This window comes from Macaca mulatta, chromosome 12 (assembly GCF_049350105.2).
Source record: "Macaca mulatta isolate MMU2019108-1 chromosome 12, T2T-MMU8v2.0, whole genome shotgun sequence".
In the NCBI taxonomy this organism is placed as follows: Eukaryota; Metazoa; Chordata; class Mammalia; order Primates; family Cercopithecidae; genus Macaca; species Macaca mulatta.
In genome coordinates this window covers 124,792,389-124,813,981 of record NC_133417.1, presented here as the reverse complement: position 1 = coordinate 124,813,981, position 21,593 = coordinate 124,792,389, and the positions used below count along the sequence as shown (strand labels likewise).

Sequence of the window (21,593 nt, the reverse complement as noted above, 5' to 3'; positions counted from 1 at the left end):
GGTGGTCCTGCCTGCTCTATACTTAGCCCAGTGGAGCCAGTCTGGGCTCTTGTCCTCCAGCTGTGTCATCAGAGAATATTTTTGGGATTGGCAGCTGCAGGCGCCTCTGCCACTCAGGCCCAAGCCTGGCGGGAGGCTAGGGACCTGGCGGCTGGAGGTGGGAGGGAGGAGGGGGAAGAGGCCCAAGCTGTGGGAGGGGGCTGGGAAGAGAGGCTCCCAAGAGCAGGAAGCCAGGCAGCGGGCAGGAGAGGCTGCGGGGCCCCTCGCTGGAGAGGCAAACAGGAAGGACTGCCCCCTGAGCGCCAGGCTTCGGCCCGGGAATCGCCGCCGCCGCCGCCGCAGAGCTGCAGCTTGGGGCCGAGGGTAAGGAGGCGAGCCGGGAGCAGGAGGCCCGGGAGAGCTTCGCGGGTACCCGCGCCTGGTCCGCAGCCGCGCCCCGGCCCCGCCGCCCCTGGCCTCGGCTCGCCCTCGGCCCACCCTCCCCGTTGGCCGCTGCAGGCGGTCTGAGACAGCTGCGATGAAGGCGAGCTCAGGGGACCAGGGGAGCCCCCCGTGCTTCCTGCGCTTCCCGCGGCCGGTGCGGGTGGTAAGTGGCGCCGAGGCGGAACTCAAGTGCGTGGTCCTGGGGGAGCCGCCACCGGTAGTGGTGTGGGAGAAGGGCGGGCAGCAGCTGGCGGCCTCGGAACGCCTGAGTTTCCTGGCGGACGGCGCGGAGCACGGCCTGCTGCTGAGCACCGCACTGCCTACCGACGCCGGGGTCTACGTGTGCCGCGCCCGCAACGCGGCGGGCGAGGCCTACGCGGCGGCCGCTGTCACCGTGCTGGAGCCACCGGCCTCCGAGCCCGAGCCGCAGCCCGCCGAGCGCCCGCTGCCACCGCCGGGGTCCGGGGAGGGCGCCCCGGTCTTCCTCACGGGGCCCCGATCCCAGTGGGTGCTAAGGGGGGTGGAGGTGGTGCTGACGTGCCGGGCGGGGGGCCTCCCTGAGCCCACGCTGTACTGGGAGAAGGACGGGATGGCCCTGGACGAAGTGTGGGACAGCAGCCACTTCGCGCTCGAGCCCGGCCGCGCCGAGGAGGGCCCCGGCGCGAGCCTGGCGCTGCGCATCCTGGCAGCTCGGCTGCCGGACTCCGGCGTCTACGTGTGCCACGCCCGCAACGCGCACGGCCACGCGCAGGCGGGGGCGCTGCTCCAGGTGCACCAGCCCCCTGAGAGCCCGCCCTCGGACCCCGACGAGGCCCCCGCGCCCGTGGTGGAGCCGCTCAAGTGCGCTCCTAAGACTTTCTGGGTAAATGAGGGCAAGCACGCCAAGTTCCGCTGCTACGTGATGGGCAAGCCCGAGCCCGAGATCGAATGGCACTGGGAGGGCCGCCCGCTGCTCCCGGACCGCCGCCGCCTCATGTACCGCGACCGCGACGGCGGCTTCGTGCTCAAGGTGCTCTACTGCCAGGCCAAGGACCGTGGGCTCTACGTCTGCGCCGCGCGCAACTCGGCAGGCCAGACGCTCAGCGCGGTGCAGCTGCACGTGAAAGGTACGGCGGCGCCCGGGGCCTGGGGAGGGGCCTCTCGTGTCCTCCGAGGCCCTCCGAACACCAGCCCTCCTCGGTGCGCAGCACTGCCCCGAAGACTGGAGGAGAGGAGGTCCGCGGCAATATTAAAATATCAAACCCGCCCGCCTCCCGCTCTCCAGGGATTCGGATTTACTAGGTCTCCCGGGTACTCAGGAACTTCTTAGCAAACTCCCCAAAAGATTCCGAGGCAGATGGTGGAACACCACTAAGGAGTGATTGATGTACAAACCTGGAGGGCGGTAGAACTCTTCTCCCCTAGTGGTTTTCAACGTCTTTGTTATTTTACTTCTCCTTCCCCAACTGAATTCACAACCAGAGTCCCAATATATGAGACAGATAAAGGAGTATTTTGTGGGCCTAAATTGCTAAGTCTGCTTGTATAACAGGTACTTCTAAAGCATCAGTGAGAATAAGGAGGCTATTTTATTGAATACAGGCATTTGAAGTGAAGACTGCATTCATGAGTCCAGGCTCTGAACCCTGTGGGAACAGCCTGGGTGCGTCTGTCACCTTGAGAAACAAGTGATTCAGTAGAAAGCTAGACAAGGGAGGACAAATGTCCTGTGTGTTTTTACTGTTCTTTGATTAAACTACTCCCCACGTTTGCAAGAAGAGGAAGGTGAAGGAGAGAAGGTTTATATTTCAATGTTGAATCACCAACAATATCCAATAAACGCTTACATTCTCATAAACAGAAAATTCAAAGGGAAAAAAAAAAGCACACCCCAAACTCACCATTAGGTAACGCTCCCCATAATAGGATTTCATCACAATGCAAAGGATTATACCTTCACTAGTTATTGTCCAGATTTTTCTCTTGGAGGAAAAAAAAGTTGGTAAATTCTCCTGAGTCCTGCCTGGCACGCAGTCAAGGATGTGGCCCCTGGGCTGCGGTGGTGGCCTCGCTGGTACAGTTCAATGCACACAGATTTGTCAGGCTGGTGCTGATCTGGACCTCCATCAGGAAAGAAAAGCCCCGAGGGAAGGCTGGAGGAGCTTCCCAGAGTTGGATACACACACACTGAAACTTGCTTCTCCAGCAGCCTGAGTTAATTCTCTAGTTTCTAACATCCTGTTTTCTTTTCTTTCTTTCTTTCTTTTTTTTTTTGAAATACACTTTTGAAAGGGGTTAAAATAGCCAGGCGAGGTGGCTCACTCCTGTAATCTCACCACTTTGGGAGGCTGAGGCAGGAGGATCACCTGAGGTCAGGAGTTCGAGAACAACCTGGCCAACATGGCGAAACCCTTTTTCTACTAAAAATACAAAATAATTAGCTGGGCGTGGTGGCACGTGCCTGTAATCCCAGCTACTTGAGAGGCTGAGGCACCAGAATTGCTTGAACCAGGGAGGTAGAGGTTGCAGTGAGCCAAGATTGCACCACTACACTCCAGCCAGGGCAAGAGAGCGAGACTCCATCTCAAAAAAAAAAAAAAAAAAAGAAAAGAAGAAAAAAAGAAAAGCGTTAAAATATTTTAAATTCTACTCAGACCCTTGTGGAATATGTGAAATGCCTGGGGCGGGGGGGCCTAGGGAACGATTTGAAAATCACCAGTCTAGGGCCTAGAGGATCCCAGAGAACAGTTTGGAAATCATCAATCTGATCCAACCCCTTTTGTCCCTTTCCCCATTTTACAAGTAAGGAGACTGAGGCCCAGAAGCGTTGAAATGGACTTGCTCAAGGTGATGTGGCTAGTGTCAGGGCTGGATGAGAACTTAGGTCATCTTAGGAACCACCACTTCCCTTCTGGTAGTTTTCTGTGATTCCACAGTGCCCGCTGGCTCTGCATAAAGAGCACATGGCATGAGCTAATGCGATTTGAGGCGTCCTACACCTAGTCTGGCCCTTCTCCAGAGCCCTCTCTTGTCTCTCCCCTCTCCACAGAGCCCCGCCTCCGGTTCACACGGCCCCTGCAGGATGTGGAGGGCCGTGAGCACGGGATTGCCGTGCTGGAGTGTAAAGTACCCAACTCCCGCATCCCCACGGCCTGGTTCCGTGAGGACCAGCGGCTGCTGCCCTGCCGCAAGTATGAGCAGATCGAAGAGGGCACTGTCCGGCGTCTCATCATCCACAGGCTGAAGGCAGACGATGATGGTGTCTACCTGTGCGAGATGCGGGGCCGGGTGCGCACCGTGGCCAACGTCACAGTCAAAGGTCAGCTGGTTCATGGGGAAGAGGCTGAGGCGGAGGCAGGCAGGTGCTCAGATTCCAGGCTGATGGATTCCCGTCGGCATCTCAGGGCCCATCCTGAAGCGCCTGCCCCGGAAGCTCGATGTCCTGGAAGGAGAGAACGCGGTGCTGCTGGTGGAAACTCTAGAGGCTGGAGTTGAGGGACGCTGGAGCCGTGATGGGGAGGAGCTGCCAGTCATCTGCCAGAGCAGCTCGGGCCACATGCATGCCCTGGTCCTTCCAGGGGTCACCCGAGAAGATGCTGGCGAGGTTACCTTTAGCCTGGGCAACTCCCGTACCACTACGCTGCTCAGAGTCAAATGTGAGGGCAGGAAGGCCTCTGGACAGGCAGGGCAGGGCAAAAGGTTGGCCAGATGCCACAGCTGGGTTGGTGAAGTAGATTTAAGGTGGAAGGGCTGTGGAGGCCCGAGCAAGGCCGGAACACATCCCTGCCTTGGTCTCAGGTGTCAAGCACAGTCCTCCAGGACCCCCTGTATCAGCAGAGATGTTCAAGGGCCACAAGAACACGGTCCTGCTGACCTGGAAGCCTCCCGATCCAGCTCCCGAGACCCCATTCATCTACCGGCTGGAGCGGCAGGAGGTGGGCTCTGAAGACTGGATTCAGTGCTTCAGCATCGAGAAAGCCGGGGCCGTGGAGGTGCCGGGCGACTGTGTGCCCTCCGAGGGTGACTACCGCTTCCGCATCTGCACAGTCAGCGGACATGGCCGTAGTCCCCACGTGGTGTTCCATGGTTCTGCTCACCTTGGTGAGTTGGTCCTGCCAGACCCACCCATCACTTCTCCTCCCTTCCCCAGCCCTCAGTGCTGGTCCTCTCACAGGCCTGCCATCTGCCAGCCTCTGCCCTCTGCCACCCCTTCTAGTTCTGACAGCTGCACTCTGTCCCTGTCGCAGTGCCCACAGCTCGCCTGGTGACAGGTCTGGAGGATGTGCAGGTATACAACGGGGAAGATGCCGTCTTCTCCCTCGATCTCTCCACCATCATCCAGGGTACCTGGTTCCTTAATGGGGAAGAGCTCAAGAGTAATGAGCCAGAGGGCCAGGTGGAACCTGGGGCCCTGCGGTACCGTATGGAGCAGAAGGGCCTGCAGCACAGACTCATCCTGCATGCCGTCAAGCACCAGGACAGTGGTGCCCTGGTTGGCTTCAGCTGCCCTGGCGTGCAGGACTCAGCTGCCCTCACAATCCAAGGTTGGTGCCGGTGGGGACCTGAGTGGGCAGAGAGAGTCAAGACACAGAAGTCCTGTTGGCAAAACGAGGCAGATGTTGGTCCCATTTCTTGTATCGGGGCCAGGAGAGCAAGGAGCATCCGTGATGGGCTCAGGTTGAGGGCTCAGAGGTCCGGAAGGCCAATTTCAACTTACATGCAACATCCGGGGCATTGTTATCTTGATATATGTCAGCATCATATCCCAATTTTCTGGAGTGCTTTGTGGTTTACAGAATTCTGTCACATTTGTCATCTCATTTGAAAGACACAGACCCTGGCTGCTAGTCCCTGACTGCCTCCTGCCAAGTTGTCTAATTGCTGACACTGTCACTGCAACTTTCTACCTGCCAGGCACAGTCCTAATCACCTTACATACATTAACACAATCTTCTCAATGGTCCTGTAAGATAGGGTTTTTCGTTTTGTTTTGTTTCATGTTTGTTTGTTCGTTTTGAGATGGAGTCTCTCTCCGTCGCCCAGGCTGGAGTGCAATGGCACGATCTCAGCTCACTGCACCTTCCACCTTGTGGGTTCAAGTGATTCTCCTGCCTCAGCCTCCTGAGTAGCTGGGACTACAGACGTGCACCACCATGCCTGGCTTATTTTTGTATTTTAGTAGAGACAGGGTTTCACCATGCTGGCCAGGCTTGTCTCAAACTTAAGATAGGTTCTTTTGACATTCCCGTTTTATAGCTGGGGAAACAAGCACAGAGAGGTTAAGCGACTTGCTCGAAGTATGGAGCTAATGAGCACAGGTGCTGAATTATGAACCCAGGCAGTCTGGCTCCTGATCACACTGTGCCACCTGTTGAAAGGGGGAAGGAGGGGAACAAGGCATCCCTGAGGAGGACAGCTGGAGGTGGGGTGCTGAAAGTTCAAGGATCACGCTAGCATGTGCCGTGTCACCATTGCTGGAGTTTATAAGACCAGTCAAGGAATCTGTTGGCACCCATGTGCCGGGTCTTGGGGTGATTCGCTGTCAGCGTCGCAGGCGGAGGGCCAGGCGAGACCTGACCAGCAACCAGAGCAGCATTTCCAAAATGGGCACCCGGCTCACTGACATCAGAACCACGTGGAGGGCTGGTTTATAATGCAGATTTCCTGGCCCCTGCATGCTTGGGAGTCCAAGAATTCTGCATTTTTAGCAGACTCCCTAGGAATTCTTACCCACAGCCAAAGCCCTGCTCTTAAAGGTTGGTGTGTAAGCCTAAGCCTATTTTTAAAAACTCCAACAACAGCAGTGATTCCCTCTGATGCATCCAACACTGAGCCCATGCACCGGAGGGAGGGGTGCTGATCTGTGCTTCTCCCCACACAGAGAGCCCGGTGCATATCCTGAGCCCCCAGGACAAGGTATCATTGACCTTCACAACCTCAGACCGGGTGGTGCTGACCTGTGAGCTCTCAAGAGTAGACTTCCCGGCGACCTGGTACAAGGATGGGCAGAAGGTGGAGGAGAGCGAGTTGCTGGTGGTGAAGATGGATGGGCGCAAACACCGTCTGATCCTGCCTGAGGCCAAAGTCCAGGACAGTGGCGAGTTTGAGTGCAGGACAGAAGGGGTCTCCGCCTTCTTCGGTGTCACTGTCCAAGGTCAGGAACCACGCCAGCCTGGGCTCCTACAGCCAACTGTGGGGCCGCATAAGCCATGCCCTCTGGTCTGCTGCCTACTTGGGGGAGTCCTTTACAAGGAAAGCCCAGTGGCCCAGGGGACATGTTTCAGATAACTCTGCACTTGCTGCCTTTTTTTTTTTTTTTTTTTTGAGATAGGGTCTCCCTCTGTTGCCCTGGCTGGAGGGCAGTGGTACGATCTCAGCTCATTGCAACCTCCGCCTACTGGGTTAAAGCGATTCTCCCCTCAGCCTTCCAAGTAGCTGGGACTACAGGTGCGTGCCATCAGACCCAGCTAATTTTTTTTATTATTCAGTAGACACAGGGTTTCACTATGTTGGTTAGGCTGGTCTTGAACCCCTGACCTCAAGTGATCTGCTCGCCTCAGCCTCCCAAAATGCTGGGATTATAGGTGTGAGCCACCATGCCTGGCTTGCTTGCTTGCTTGCTTGCTTTTTTTAAGATGAGGGTCTCACTGTTGCCCAGGCTGGCCTTGAACTCCTATGCTCAAACGATCCTCCTTCCTAGCCTCCTGAGCAGCTGGGATTATAGGCGTGCACCATGCACAGCGTGCCTTTGCCTCCTAAACCCCTGATACACTAACACTGCCTCGCTGTCCACATAGCCTCTGCTGGGTTGGGTGGCAGAACAAAATGCAATTAAGGGGAGGAGAGATGGGAGCGAACACTTTTTGGGCGCTTACTCTGAGCCAAGCATTATGCTAAGTATTTTCAGTATACACTCTTTGATTTAATCCTCACAACTAGATGAGGGGCAATATATCTCCAGTTCACAGGCAAAGAAACAGAGGCTGTAAGAGGTTTTGTGACCTCTGTCACACCATAGCTTGGAGACACACGCAGGATTATTCTATTCCTGCTGCCTCAGAGTCAAACAGAGTATTGAGTGCAGTCGCCCCGTGGTTCTCACAAGGCAGCCCATAGGCTGGCTGCTTTAGGAAGCTCCTGGAAGCTGGTTATAAATCCCTGGACTGTCCAGAGCCACAGTATCCAGGGTGGAGCCTGAAGATCCTCTCTTAACAAGTGCAGACTCTCTGAGAGAGCAGCTTGGGAAGCACAGATCCCACTCATCTCACTGAGTGGAAGTCCTGTTTTCCACGCTATTGCCAGGGGCCACACTGGGGCCCTGCCCGAATGTACCCAGTGACAGGGCACCCACTACCTGGAGAGTGGCTGTCTCACTGTTGCTACTTGTTGGATCATCCTTCACCTCCTGCCTGCCCTGGGGTCTTGTAATAGAGGCAGTAAGCATGGCCCTGATGTGACTTGTGACAGTGACCTCCCTTCAGCCTAGACAAATGGTGGCTGCCACTCTGTGAACTCTCTGTGCCTCCTTCTCTCCATGTACTCACTCCGCCACCTCTGATCCTTTGGGGACCCACAGAGCACTCTGATGCCACATGATCTCCTGCCATGCCTCACCTGCCATGCCCTCAGCATTCCTTGTCATTGTCCCTGAGTTCCTACACAGCAGGGCCTTAGCCCTCCCCCAGCGTCCTCCTGTGCAGAAACAGTGTCTCCTGGCCACACAGCTAGTTTGGACTCCTTGTGCGGGGGTGTCTGTGCGATGCCATCTCTGCTCCCCACCCAGATCCCCCCGTGCACATCGTGGAACCCCGAGAGCATGTGTTCGTGCATGCCATAACCTCCGAGTGTGTCATGCTGGCCTGTGAGGTGGACCGAGAGGACGCCCCTGTGTGTTGGTACAAGGACGGGCAGGAGGTGGAGGAGAGTGACTTCGTGGTGCTGGAGAACGAGGGGCCCCATCGCCGCCTGGTGCTGCCCGCCACCCAGCCCTCAGACGGGGGCGAGTTTCAGTGTGTTGCTGGAGATGAGCGTGCCTACTTCACCGTCACCATCACAGGTGGGGGGCCAGGTGGGCCTCAGAGGCACGGGGGAAGGTGCCCCTGCTCCTGCTGGGGCAGCTGCCACACCTTCACTCCTGGGCCCCTGTTCCCCGCCCCTGCTGCCCTCCCACTAGCAGATCAGACCTCCTCCCTTTCTCCTCAAGCTACGGTCTAGTCACACTCAGGAAACGTGTTATCATAAGCACATTGGTCTTGGCTAAGGAAGCCCTGCTTTCTCTGTTCTCCTAAAAACCTGTACCAAGGGAAATCTTTGGGGACAGTGAGTTTATTGCAGGGTAGGGCAGAGTCTAGGGCGGGTGGTCTTAGGCACTAGAGGGGCCAAAAATTCTTGGAGGAGGAGACCCCCAGCTCCATCTGGGGACCCAACCCTCCTTTCCTCAGTTCCACCCTTCATACCATCCCTGTCCCAACCCAGAGAATGTGGAGTGTTTCTACAGCCGAGGCTGACCCCGTGGTCCCCGCCGTGTGGCTCCTGTGCAGCACAAAGTCTGCTGTGCTTTTGTGACAGCTGTATTCATGTGTCTCTAGCTGTGAGTAACCGTTAGCTGCTGTGAGATGCAGTCTCTGGGAGGTCCCTCTTCAACACATGGCCTCCTTTCCAGGGGTAGGGGACACAGCTGCATCAAGGAGGGTGGCAGGGCACACCTGGCCCACCCCTCATGCCTGGCAGTGGCTGTCCCTGTCCTCCAGACGTGTCTTCGTGGATCGTGTATCCCAGCGGCAAGGTGTATGTGGCAGCAGTGCGCCTGGAGCGTGTGGTGCTGACCTGTGAGCTATGCCGGCCCTGGGCGGAGGTGCGCTGGACCAAGGATGGAGAGGAGGTGGTGGAGAGCCCCGCGCTGCTCCTGCAGAAAGAAGACACTGTCCGCCGCCTGGTGCTGCCTTCTGTCCAGCTCGAGGACTCCGGCGAGTACTTGTGTGAAATCGACGATGAGTCGGCCTCCTTCACTCTCACCGTCACAGGTGTGGGCCCAGCCCAGCTCCCTGGGGTCACAGAGACAGCCCTGAGCCCTGGAGGAGCTGGCCACATAGCCCCAGCTAGCACCCTGGGGAGGAGGGAGGTGTGGGCTGCGGGTGCATGTGCCAAGGTTCTTGCTGAGATGAGCCCGGGCCCCTATTCAAGGAAATGAGCCCCTCCCCGGTGCCCAAGGCCAGGCCTAGCTCTGCTCCACAGCTCATTTACTGAGCACTTTCCCTGGATCAGGCACTGGGAGTAGCAGGTGAGTAATGCAAACACTGTCCCTTTTCTGAGAGAGCTGCCAGGCTAGGTGAGGTGACAGCTGTTTACCAGGGGTCGCAAACGGGCAGTCCTGGGGCCCCGTGCATTCCACACGTGTGCTTTGTTTGGTCTGCAGAGTCTTACCAAAGTCAGGACAGTTCAAATAACAATCCGGAGTTATGCGTCCTCTTGAAAAAGCCGAAGACCCGGCGGCTCTGGTCCCGCTTCCCCCCATGGCGACGAACAGCTGGCACTGAGTAGCAGCTGCCCCTGTAGTTTGGGGCCCACATTCCTCTGTCCCACCGCCCTGCCATTGCTTTTTGCCTTTCCCCAGACTGCTTCAGCCACTAACCTAACCTGGCCCCTGTGGGCATTTGAGTTTGCGACCCCTGTGTTAAACCAATAAACATGCAAATAAATGTACAGTGACACCTGGTGATAAGTACTGTGAGGGCCAAGGGCAGAGGGCTCAAGAGCGCAGAGCAGAAGGGTCAGGGAGGGCCTCGGAGAAAGTTGCCCTTCCACACACAGGAGCCAACAGCGCGCAGACACAGCTGCTGCCCTCCAGGAGTGCACAGCCTGGCAGGAAAGCCAGACGCCTTCCAGGATCTTACAGCATGGGTTGTCGAGGGTCCCTGGGCTGGGAGCCACCACCCTGGCCTGGCGACAGCAAGTGCTTTCAAAGCTGATACTGGAGCTAAGTGGGGTGGGGTGTGGGCAGGAGGTTGGGGGAGAATATTCAAAGCGGGAGAAGCACAGGACAACTGTGGAAGTGACGGAGGTTCAGTGCTGGAGACTTCCGGGCGACGGCTCACAGCATCCAGCCCAGTGTGTGTGTCTGGGGTTGGGGGTCCATAGGGCTAGGCAGCTCTGCGTGGCACAGAACCCCAGTGGCTGCATGGGAGCCCCCATCCTACTGTGGCTATAGTCCTGTCCTCCCTCAGCCCTGCCCTGAAAGTCATGCTCCATACTGAGCTGTTTAGGGCCCCCCACTCCCTGCACCCCAGCTAGTGCACCCTGCACACACAAGCCCACAATGCCTAAGAGGCCTTCTGCACACACTCTGCCCTGTAGTAATCACCTTCACCCTCTCCCACTCAGCCGTGGCCAGACATAATGGCTGCATACACACAAACTCCAGCCCATGCTCAGGCTCCCCACAAAACACCAGGCTCCCCACAAAACACCAGGCTCCCCACAAAACACCAGACTCCCCACAAAAACCAGTCTCTTCACAGGGAAGTTCACACAAACACCACCTCTGCTCTAGGCCAGAGCAAATCAAGTCTGACACCAAGCTGAGGTCCCGGGGCTGGGTAGCCACCCTGGTCCCCTCACTGATCCCTGTCCTCACTCCACTGCCCTCATCACCTTCCCCACCCCTCAGGCAGCTGCATTCTGGTCTCTCCTGGCTCGGCCCCAGAGGACCAGCCTACGACCCTTAGAGCAAGGAAGCCCATGGGGGAGGCGGGTTATGTGGCTCAAGGCAGGAATCTCCATGGAGGCGGGAGTGCTGAGTGGGGAGCTTGTGGTTACCTCCGCCCATGCGTGCCCCTATAAAACACCCCCCAACCCTGGCCCCCCTGACTGGGAAGCTAGCAGTTCCTCAGCCCAGCCACCAGGGGGCCAGAGGCTAATGGAGCACTAGTCTCCCTGAAACTTGAAGATTCTGGGGGAACCTGGGGCAGCGGGGGTGTGGGCAGGTCTGGGCTTCATGCACTGGTCACCTCTAATATTGACATGGTTCCCTTTCTGCAGAGGAGTGACCAGAACTTGGAGATGAGCTCTCAGAATCAGCATTTAGCACCCCTGGGGAACTCTCAGACAGACGTTGAATGCAAAAAGCATTATTGAGTTCCTGCAAGCCTTGGCTTGGAATTCCTGCCACTACCTGTGGAGTCTGAGCCTCCCTTTAACAGAGGGTATTTCTTCCTCCTGCCCCAGAGTGGGTGTAGCCAGTGTGACCTTAAGGAAGTTGTATAATCACTCTGTGCCCAGTCCCTTATATGGAAAATGGGGATAAAACACTACCTTCCTCTTAGGATTGCCATGACAGTTAAATGTTTCAAGTGCTTGGGACTGTTCCTGGACCTTAGGAAGCATCATATCAATGTTTGCTATTGCAGATCCACCATCCCTTGTCCATAGTTCCAAAATTCCAAAACTCTCAAAATCGAAAGTCTTTTTGTAAGTTTTGTATTCCAAGTCATTTCAGTAAAAACCTGAGCTTCATTGCTCTGAAGCTATTTCTATGCTTTAATTATCGTGCCAAGGGTGAATATCGCTCTAGCTATATATCTATAAGATATGAGTGTCTTATAGATATATTCTTGTATCTGTAAGATTCTGTATCTTTCAATATATCCTGCTTAGGGTGAATGTAATATGTGTTACACCATAGACATGTTAATGTGACTGATGAAGGGGGAGGCCCCCATGGGGGCTGAGGAAGGTATGTGATAGATGAGAAATGCATTATTTCTGGAATCCAAAGCATTCTGGATTCTGTAACACCTCTGGCCCCAGGGATTTCAGAGAACAAACTGTGGACCCATTATTGCTTCTTATTATTATTTTACTTATTATTCTCATTATCATGTGGGTGATGGGGACTTCATGCTGCCAAATGGCTCCAGAGAGGCTGACGGTGAGCTTGTGACAGGCTGTGGTTGTCCCCACCCTGCAGAACCTCCAGTACGGATCATATATCCCCGCGATGAGGTGACCTTGATCGCCGTGACCTTGGAGTGTGTGGTGCTGATGTGTGAGCTGTCTCGGGAGGATGCCCCTGTGCGCTGGTACAAGGATGGACTGGAAGTGGAGGAGAGCGAGGCCCTGGTGCTGGAGAGGGATGGGCCACGCTGCCGCCTGGTGCTACCTGCTGCCCAGCCCGAGGACGGGGGGGAGTTTGTATGCGACGCTGGAGATGACTCGGCCTTCTTCACTGTCACTGTCACAGGTGGGCAGTCTGCAGCACACAGAGGAGGTAGAGAGGTAGGGGGCTAAGGGACAGACACCCACCTAGCCCCACCTGTCCCACCCCATCCCTAACCCTAACCCTAACCCTAACCCTAACCCCATCCCCAGCCTTCCCCTTATCCACCTTCCTCGTGTTTGGCCATCAGAATCCTGCTTAGCCACATCAGGTCAGGACCAGAGGCCTGGTGGGAGGGTGCCCAGCAATTAGAACCATTTGTTCATTCATCCATTCATTTAATACTTATTGAGCAACTACTATGTGCTTGGCACTGTTTTAGATGCTGGGGATATAGTAGTGAACCAATAAGACTAAACCTCCTGTCTTCACAGAGCTTACACTCTAGCGAGGATGAACAGACAAAAAATAAGGGATGGTTTGTCAGGTGGTAACGAGTGCATCAGAGGCAAGGCAGGGAAAGGGGATAGGAAGTGGGGGTGGGTATGGAGTGAGCTGTGTAGATCTGGGTGTGAGTCTAGATCTGCCTCTTTCTGTCTGTGTGACCTTAGGCAAGTCAGTTTCTTCTAAAAAGGCCTCAGGTCCTCAGCTGTGAAGTGCAGCCAGCAGCTGTGCACCTCTTGGGGGTGGTCAGAGTAACTGACTGAAAAACACAGGGTTCTTAGGACAGTGCCTGGCACACAGCAGCTGCTCCATGGACTGCAGCTGGCACCGTTCTCAAGAGCTGGGCTGCCAGTGGGGAGGGCTGAGGATCTGGTGGGTGAGGGAGGAGAGGCCCGCTGGCCAAGCCCATGTACGCCTCTCTCTGACCACCCACCAGCCCCACCAGAGAGGATTGTGCACCCAGCAGCCCGCTCCCTGGATCTGCATTTTGGGGCTCCAGGGCGCGTGGAGCTGCGCTGTGAGGTGGCCCCAGCTGGGTCTCAGGTGCGCTGGTACAAGGATGGGCTGGAAGTGGAGGCATCAGATGCCCTGCAGCTGGGTGCTGAGGGGCCCACCCGCACCCTGACCCTGCCCCATGCCCAGCCTGAGGACGCCGGGGAGTATGTGTGTGAGACCCGGGATGAGGCCATCACCTTCAACGTCATCCTCGCTGGTGAGTGCTCCTGGCCAACCCGGGGCAGGGAGGCAAGGGCAAGCATGCGCTGACACCCTCCTCTCTTGTCCAGAGGCCCCAGTGCAGTTCCTTGCTCCAGAGACAACCCCAAGTCCGCTGTGTGTGGCCCCGGGGGAGCCAGTGGTGCTGAGCTGTGAACTGTCCCGGGCTGGCGCCCCCGTGGTCTGGAGCCACAATGGGAGGCCTGTGCAGGAGGGCGAGGGCTTAGAGCTCCATGCCGAGGGCCCCCGCCGAGTCCTCTGCATCCAGGCTGCAAGCCTAGCCCATGCAGGGCTCTACACCTGCCAGTCGGGAGCAGCCCCAGGAGCCCCGAGCCTCAGCTTCACTGTCCAGGTGGCTGGTGAGTACAGCCTCGGCACTAAGCCTGAGAGTGGCACCCCAAACCCTGTAGGATTCCTGCTTTTCCAGCATGTCCTGCCCATCCCTGGCCCCGCTTCTCTTAGTACCCTCCCCATCATGCCTCCCCCTGCCCTCCTCAAAGCCCTGAGCCTCTCCCCCCCAGTGACCTCCAGCTCTGACTCCACAGAGCCCCCTGTGCGGGTGGTAGCTCCCGAGGCAGCCCAGACGAGGGTTCGGAGCACCCCAGGCGGGGACCTAGAGCTGGTGGTGCACCTCTCCGGGCCAGGGGGCCCTGTGCGCTGGTACAAGGACGGGGAGCGACTGGCAAGCCAGGGACGGGTGCAGCTGGAGCAGGCCGGGGCCAGGCAGGTGCTGCGGGTGCAGGGGGCACGAAGTGGGGACGCTGGGGAGTACCTGTGTGACGCGCCCCAGGACAGCCGCATCTTTCTTGTCAGCGTGGAAGGTAACAGCGTACCCCTCAAACCCTGTGGGCTCTGGCACCCCAAGGACCACCTGGTACACTTTAGGGCCCCCTTACCCCTCCATCCCCGCTTTGCTGCCTCTGGCTCCAACCAGGGTGTGCATGACCATCACTTGGATAGGGGCTCAGGGCTCCCCTTTCCAGAAACCCTCATGTGAGAGGGTTAAAAGCATAGACTGGGCCGGGCGCGGTGGCTCAAGCCTGTAATCCCAGCACTTTGGGAGGCCGAGACGGGCGGATCACAAGGTCAGGAGATCGAGACCATCCTGGCTAACACGGTGAAACCCCGTCTCTACTAAAAAATACAAAAAACTAGCCGGGCGAGGTGGTGGGCGCCTATAGTCCCAGCTACTCGGGAGGCTGAGGCAGGAGAATGGCGTGAACCCGGGAGGCAGAGCTTACAGTGAGCTGAGATCCGGCCACTGCACTCCAGCCTGGGCGACAGAGCGAGACTCCCTCTCAAAAAAAAAAAAAAAAAAAAAAAAAAAAAAGCATAGACTGGTGGTTAAAAGCAGAGGCTCTGGCGTCCACCCACCCAGGTTCCAGCCTGGATTTTGTGCCCCAGTAGCTGTGTGACATTGGCAAAGTTGTTCAACCTGTGTGAGCCCCAGTTCTGAAAAGAGGGGATAGTGCTTGTCTTATAGACCTGTTGTGACAAGTAAATGCTGTAAATAGGGTCCCTGGTAAATGATATTATTAGTGCATCACCAAGGTGGGGTGCTAGGCTAGGATTGCGAGGAACTGACTAAAAGAATTGGCAGGGAGCTGGCATCTTGTCCTTTGGGCCACCCGTGTGGTCGATACATAGTAGGTCCTCACGGAAGGTTTGTTAAATGACTGGGGATGAGGGCCTGTACCCTGAGGAGGGGATGAAAAGGAGAGAGGAGAAAAGACCCAGCCCAGCTCACTGCCTGACCGTGCCCCTCAGAGCCACTGCCGGTGAAGCTGGTCTCAGAGCTGACACCACTCACTGTCCACGAGGGCGATGATGCCACGTTCCGGTGTAAAGTCTCCCCACCAGATGCCGATGTCACCTGGCTGCGCAATGGGGCCGTCGTCACTCCAGGGCCCCAGGTGGAGATGGCCCAGAATGGTTCAAGCCGCATCTTAACCTTGCGAGGCTGCCAACTGGGTGATGCAGGGACCGTGACTGTGCGGGCAGGGAGCACGACCACAAGTGCCCGGCTCCATGTTCGAGGTTAGGTCCTGGTGAGGATGAGGTGCTCTGTGTCCTGTGCCTGTACTCCCAACTCAGACCCCAGCAGCCTTGCCCATCTACCTAGGGACAGACCAGTGGGATGGAGCAAGGGGCCAGCTTCCAACCCCACCAGGCTCCATGGCCTCCTCCTTCTTCCCCACCAGAGACAGAGCTGCTGTTCCTACGGCGGTTGCAGGACGTGCGGGCAGAGGAAGGCCAGGACGTGTGTCTCGAAGTGGAGACAGGCCGAGTGGGTGCAGCGGGGGCTGTGCGCTGGGTACGAGGTGGGCAGCCCCTGCCCCACGACTCTCGCCTGTCCATGGCCCAGGATGGGCACATCCACCGCCTCTACATCCATGGTGTCATACTAGCTGACCAGGGCACCTACGGCTGTGAGAGTCACCACGATCGCACACTGGCCAGGCTCAGCGTGAGGCGTGAGTGCCCTGTCCTCTCTTAATGCATTACCCACCCCACAGCACAGCCTTTTCTGGCTGTCCTGGAGTCCCTCAGGCCCCCACCAAAGTGCCCCTCACCGCTGAGAAAAGTCAACCGTGGCCGTCCCAGCAGCAGCCTGCCCAAAGCAAAACTTTTCTTTTTCTAATATTTTTTATTTACCTTAGAAGTCCATGTGGATTTTGCATTCCATTGCATATTTCAAGTTGGCTTTGCTATAAACACAAATATTCTCCAGAAAGACCTGCCGTGGGCATCCTTCAGTCATGTATTCTAGGGATACACATACCCACTTAAGTAGCAGGGATGACTGGCAAACAGCACCCCACACGTCCTACCCAAAGCTGGAGCCCTCTGTTTCCTGTGTGACCTCATGCAAGTTAACCTCTCTGAGCCAAGTCTCCTTAAAAATGGGGCTGAGACCAGGTGCAGTGGCTGATGCCTGTAATCCTAACACTTTGGGAGACCAAGGCAGGAGGATCCCTTGAGGCCAGTAGTTTGAGGCCATCCTGGGCAACATAGCAAGAACCCGTCTCTACAAAAAAAATAAAAATTAGCCAGGCATGGTAGTTACTAGGGAGGCTGAGGTGGAATGATTGCTTGAACTCAGGAGTTTGAGGCTGTAGTGAGCTATGATCATGCCATGGCATTCCAGCCTGGATGACAGCAAGACCCTGTCTCAAATTTTTAAAATGGGGTTGATCCCCGTCTCAAGTGTCTCTGGGAACATTAACTGAGATGAAAATTCTTACACAGAGATTGGTGAATGGTTGTCATTGGTGACACATCTGTTCTAACTTATTTCATTCAAGAAATCATCACAATAAACCTGTGTCCCAGTGTTATTCACCTTGTACAGCTGGGGCAACTGGGGCCCAGAGAGGTCAGGCCATTTGCCAAAGATCACACAGCACACTAACTATGTGGTAGAGCGAGGTTCCATTCTAGTGTGTCTGACGCCAAATTCCATGCTCCTTCAAGTGTCACAGTACCCCTCACCCAGACTCCATGACCCCCTAACTACACTTCTCCCCCTTCCTGTGCCCTCATCTCCTAACCCTAATATAGCCCTCCCCCTGCCAAGTCTGTCCGCTGTGCCCCTTTCTTCCTGCACACTGGTTCTGAACTTTTTTGGTCAGGACCTTAGGTTGGATGTTGGGGGGTGTAGGCAGGACCAAGGGATGAGGATCGACTGCAGTCCCTGCCCAGAGCTGGAGGCCTCATCCTCCCTTTCTCCATCTCCCCCGGCCAGCAAGGCAGCTGAGGGTGCTGCGGCCTCTGGAGGACGTGACCGTCAGTGAGGGAGGCAGCGCCACCTTCCAGCTGGAGCTGTCCCAGGAAGGTGTAACCGGGGAGTGGGCCCGGGGTGGAGTCCGGCTGCATCCAGGGCCCAAGTGTCACATCCACTCAGAGGGCCACAGTCACCGACTGGTACTCAAAGGCCTGCGCCTGGCTGACTCAGGCTGCGTCTCCTTCACGGCGGATTCCCTGCGCTGCGCAGCCAGACTCGTTGTGAGAGGTGTGGCTCCAGGACCACAGCCTGCCTGCTGACCTGTGTGGCCCTACTCACCCCAGGCATGAATACTGACCCTCGACTCGTGTGACCCCCATTGACCATGCCTGTCTCAGTGTGGCCCTCATTGACATCCCTGCCAGAGTGTGACCCCCCCCCCCGACTCTTAGGCCGTGTGTGGCCCCAGAGACTCCTCTGCCTGAGTGTGGCCCCTGACTGCCCCAGGCTCAGCCAACCACTGACTCTGCTACTGTGAGCATGCCCATGCCATTGTGGTCACTGCTGTCTGCCCGCCTGCACACCATCCCACTGACCACTCTTAACTTGACCCTACTGGCTACACTGCCTGCCATGGCTCCCTCTGCCTGTCCAGTCCCTCAAATCCACTGACTGCCTGAGGGTGACATCACTAGCAACTCTGCTTGAGTGTCCCCCATGTTTGCTTCCAGCCCCAGGATGTTCCTACTGACCACTCCACTGGCATCTCTGCTTGTTTCCCCATTGCCCTCTGGCCCCCAGCTTCTCCCCCACTGACCACCTTAAAGTGTGACTCCCGGTTGGCCACTCCTAACCCATTGGCCCTGTGGCCCTGCCTACCACCGCCCCCCACCCCCCGTCCCCACCACTGACGGGTCCTTCTTGGACCACTTGTCCCAGCTCATCCCCCACTCGCTAGTGTCCTCTACTGACACCTTGTGCCCAAGTGTATGTCCTCCTTGTCCCTACAAGATTGGTCCCCATCCTGCTCCCTCTGCACTGTCCTCCCTCTCCCACTCCCAGAGGTCCCAGTGACCATCGTGCAGGGGCCACAGGACCTAGAGGTGACCGAGGGCGACACAGCGACGTTGGAGTGCGAGCTTTCCCAAGCTTTGGCTGATGTTACCTGGGAGAAGGTCAGATCCCAGCCCCAGCCCAGCCCACTTCAACATAACACCAACAATAATAATGCCCCAGACAGAAACAACTAATACTTAAGCGGATGTGCCTGGCACTGTGCTAAGATTTGCATTGTATTTTATCCCTTACTCCAAGGACAACTCTAGGAGGTAGGTCTTGTCACTGTGATACCTATGAGGAAACTGATGCTCAGTGGAACAAATTACCTACCCAAGGGCAGACAAAAGGTAGAGCCCATATTTGAATCCAGGTTTGCCTAACTCCAGAATCCGTGCCCATGTCCCCTGTGATCCATACCTGGCTCTGGGCTTCCCGAGCACCTTGGCGGCCCTAAGGTCCCCAAAAAGTGACACTTTTTCAAAGAGGCTCCTGGCACGACCCCAAAGGCGTGGGGACAGCCCGACCCCAGCCTGGGAACACGAGACACGCATAAACGCGCCTCGAGACTGCTTGGCATTAACAGAGGGTGCTGCCGCCTGCCAGGGCCGGGGTCGCCTGTGCCCAGCCGGGCCCGCCCCGACCCTCTGCAACTCACGCCCCTAGGACGGGAACGCGCTCACTCCCAGTCCGCGGCTCCGGCTCCAGGCCCTCGGCACGCGCCGCCTTCTCCAGCTGCGGCGCTGCAGCCCCTCGGACGCTGGGACCTACAGCTGCGCGGTGGGGACGACCCGCGCCGGGCCGGTCCGCCTGACCGTGCGCGGTGGGTATGGGGTGATGCGGAGGCTGGGCACTGCTTTGGGCATGAGACTTGCGAAGCGGTCTTCCCCCGACCCTGCTGACCGCGCGTGCTTCTAGGAAGGGGGCGTGGAGGGGGCGTGGTCGGTACCTGCCCTCCACCCCGCCCCGCTCACGCCCCGGGCTCCGCCCCAGAACGTACGGTGGCGGTGCTCTCCGAGCTGCGGTCGGTGAGCGCCCGTGAAGGCGACGGCGCCACGTTCGAGTGCACCGTATCGGAGGTCGAGACCACAGGGCGCTGGGAGCTCGGAGGCCGCCCGCTGAGACCCGGAGCCCGCGTCCGCATCAGACAGGAAGGTCTGGCCTCCTGGTTACCCTCTCGGGCCCCTCGCTGCCCCGCCCAGACTCGGACAGATCCCGCCCCACCGGGACAAGCCCCGCCCCTGACTCGGACGGGCCCCGCCCCGCGGCCCTGTGAGCCTCGTCCCCAGTCTTTCCCCCGCCCCCAGCCCCGAGTCTCGGACCGCTAGTCTTCCCGCTCGGTATCCCGGTTCCGCCCACCCTAGCGTACACTAACGGTGTCCGAACCGACCCAGGGGCCTGCTGCGCCCCCACCTTCGTCCCTAGCGCTCCTCAGAGGCGGCTCCGGCCTCGCTAGCGACCCCCTCACCCCCAGGGAAGAAACACATTCTGGTGCTTAGCGAGCTGCGGGCCGAAGACGCCGGTGAAGTACGCTTCCAGGCGGGGCCCGCCCAGTCCTTGGCTCTACTGGAAGTGGAGGGTAAGCACCTGGGGCGGGAGCCACAGAGAGTACATCCTCTGTCTCCTGCCATGGGACTGACGGACTTGGGGCTGGCCCCAAGAACGCTGCCTCTCTCTCTTCCCCTCCCCCCGAGAGGCTGTCCTGGGTCGGGTCACAGAGGGCAGCGCGTTTCCCCGGGAAGAGGAGACTTTGGGTCTGAGGTGCAAGGGAACGGACTGGTGGCATAGAGGGCTAAGGCCAGGAGTGGAGGCTGCAGGGAGGGAAGATGCATCTCTTCTCCTGGGGGCCATGCGTGTCCCTATTAACTTAAGCTCCTGCCCCCTATCCCCAGCATTGCCTCTCCAGATGTGCCGCCACCCCCCTCGCGAGAAGACCGTTCTGATGGGCCGCCGGGCGGTGCTGGAGGTGACTGTGTCCCGCTCGGGGAGCCACGTGTGCTGGTTGCGGGAGGGGGCCGAGCTGTGCCCGGGAGATAAGTATGAGATGCGCAGCCACGGCCCCACCCACAGCCTGGTCATCCATGACGTTCGACCTGAGGACCAGGGCACCTACTGCTGCCAGGCCGGCCAGGACAGCGCCCACACACGGCTGCTGGTAGAGGGTGAGTAAAGTCAACTGGGCAGAGGCAGGAGAGCGAGGGCGCCTGGGAGCTGATGGGTTAAGCCACACTTGGCTTTCCAAGACTTGGGGTGGCAACGGGTCCTGGGATACGTCGGAGGTGGGGATGGGGGAGGGGAAGGGTAGAGCACACCTAGGGCTGGAAAGCCCTGGAACCGCTTGGCTTAGATCAGCTGCTCCTGGTCAGCTGTTCCCACCTTTCTACGCCCCTTCCTGCCAGGCTTCTCCTCTCTCCTGCCACTGGACCATGTTTGTCTCTCTTGAACAGCCCTGTTTCTACCAGTTCCTTTCCTCCCCACTTCCCCAACACTGCCTGCCTCCAGCCTGTCCCTCCTCTCTCCTGCCCTCTGCCCAGCTTGCCTCTACCCATCTCAGCAAGTTCCATGTCAGCCTCGGCAGAAGCCTCTTTCTTTCCTTTTCCACGTAGGAGACATCCCACCTTCTATCCCGAATCCCAGCATTCCCTTCAGGTGCTGCCCTGTGCCCCATCCCTAGCTGACCCCCACCTTCCTGCTGCCAAGACAGCCCTGACCAAGACGGAGAAAGGGTAGGGCATAGCCTGGGGCCCCAGCTCTTCCTGTACTGGTGTCCAGGCTCTGCCAGGGGAGAGAAAGGTGGTACCCACTCTCTCCCCAGCCACATGTGGAGTCATTCCTCTGCAGGTAACTAGGAGGACCGAACCAGGCCAGGCGGGTGCCCTTGGACAACTTGGAAGGCGTGCGCCCTTACCCTGGGCAGGGGTAGAGAGACAGGGAAACCAGAGGTGTCAGGAGACAATAAAAGTGCTACAGCTCATTTCCTTGCCTCTCTGAGTGATGTGGGAGGGCAGACCTTGCCTGGAGCCTCTGTGCAGTGAGCGACACTGGGGACCGAGGGCTGTAGTGCTTGTACCTGGCCCATGAAAGTGCCAGCCACCAAAG

The 21,593-nt window shown here is 57.7% G+C and overlaps 1 protein-coding gene across 3 annotated transcripts; it reads left to right on the top strand.

Moving 5' to 3' along the window:
• Window positions 1-218: 218 nt before the first annotated feature.
• Window positions 219-21,468, top strand: OBSL1 (obscurin like cytoskeletal adaptor 1). Of its 3 annotated transcripts, none has more exons than XR_013402186.1 (21): window positions 219-1,529; window positions 3,452-3,721; window positions 3,807-4,058; window positions 4,201-4,503; window positions 4,650-4,946; window positions 6,284-6,556; window positions 8,186-8,458; window positions 9,153-9,425; window positions 12,368-12,640; window positions 13,437-13,712; window positions 13,786-14,073; window positions 14,260-14,535; window positions 15,482-15,751; window positions 15,916-16,188; window positions 17,464-17,726; window positions 18,501-18,613; window positions 19,161-19,317; window positions 19,488-19,649; window positions 19,969-20,073; window positions 20,387-20,656; window positions 21,336-21,468. XR_013402186.1 is itself a non-coding variant. In XM_015111148.3 (21 exons), exons 1-21 carry the CDS (start codon window positions 518-520, stop codon window positions 21,341-21,343), a joined length of 5,691 nt encoding a protein of 1,896 aa, XP_014966634.3. In that variant the 5' UTR covers window positions 219-517; the 3' UTR covers window positions 21,344-21,468. The 3 variants fall into 3 exon arrangements, 2 of the variants coding, with proteins under 2 accessions (XP_014966634.3, XP_014966638.3); XM_015111148.3 differs by having other exon boundaries at window positions 17,460-17,726; XM_015111152.3 differs by lacking the exons at window positions 12,368-12,640; window positions 13,437-13,712; window positions 13,786-14,073; ... (8 more) ...; window positions 20,387-20,656; window positions 21,336-21,468 and adding an exon at window positions 9,818-10,104.
• The last annotated feature ends 125 nt before the right edge of the window (window positions 21,469-21,593 follow it).

Coding starts and splice junctions, on each gene's coding strand:
- OBSL1 (XM_015111148.3), top strand. CDS start 518: ATGAAGGCGAGCTCAGGGGACCAGGGGAGCCCCCCGTGCTTCCTGCGC. Junction 9,426..12,367: donor CTTCACTCTCACCGTCACAG/GTGTGGGCCCAG, acceptor CCCACCCTGCAG/AACCTCCAGTACGGATCATA. Junction 14,074..14,259: donor CTTCACTGTCCAGGTGGCTG/GTGAGTACAGCC, acceptor CTGACTCCACAG/AGCCCCCTGTGCGGGTGGTA.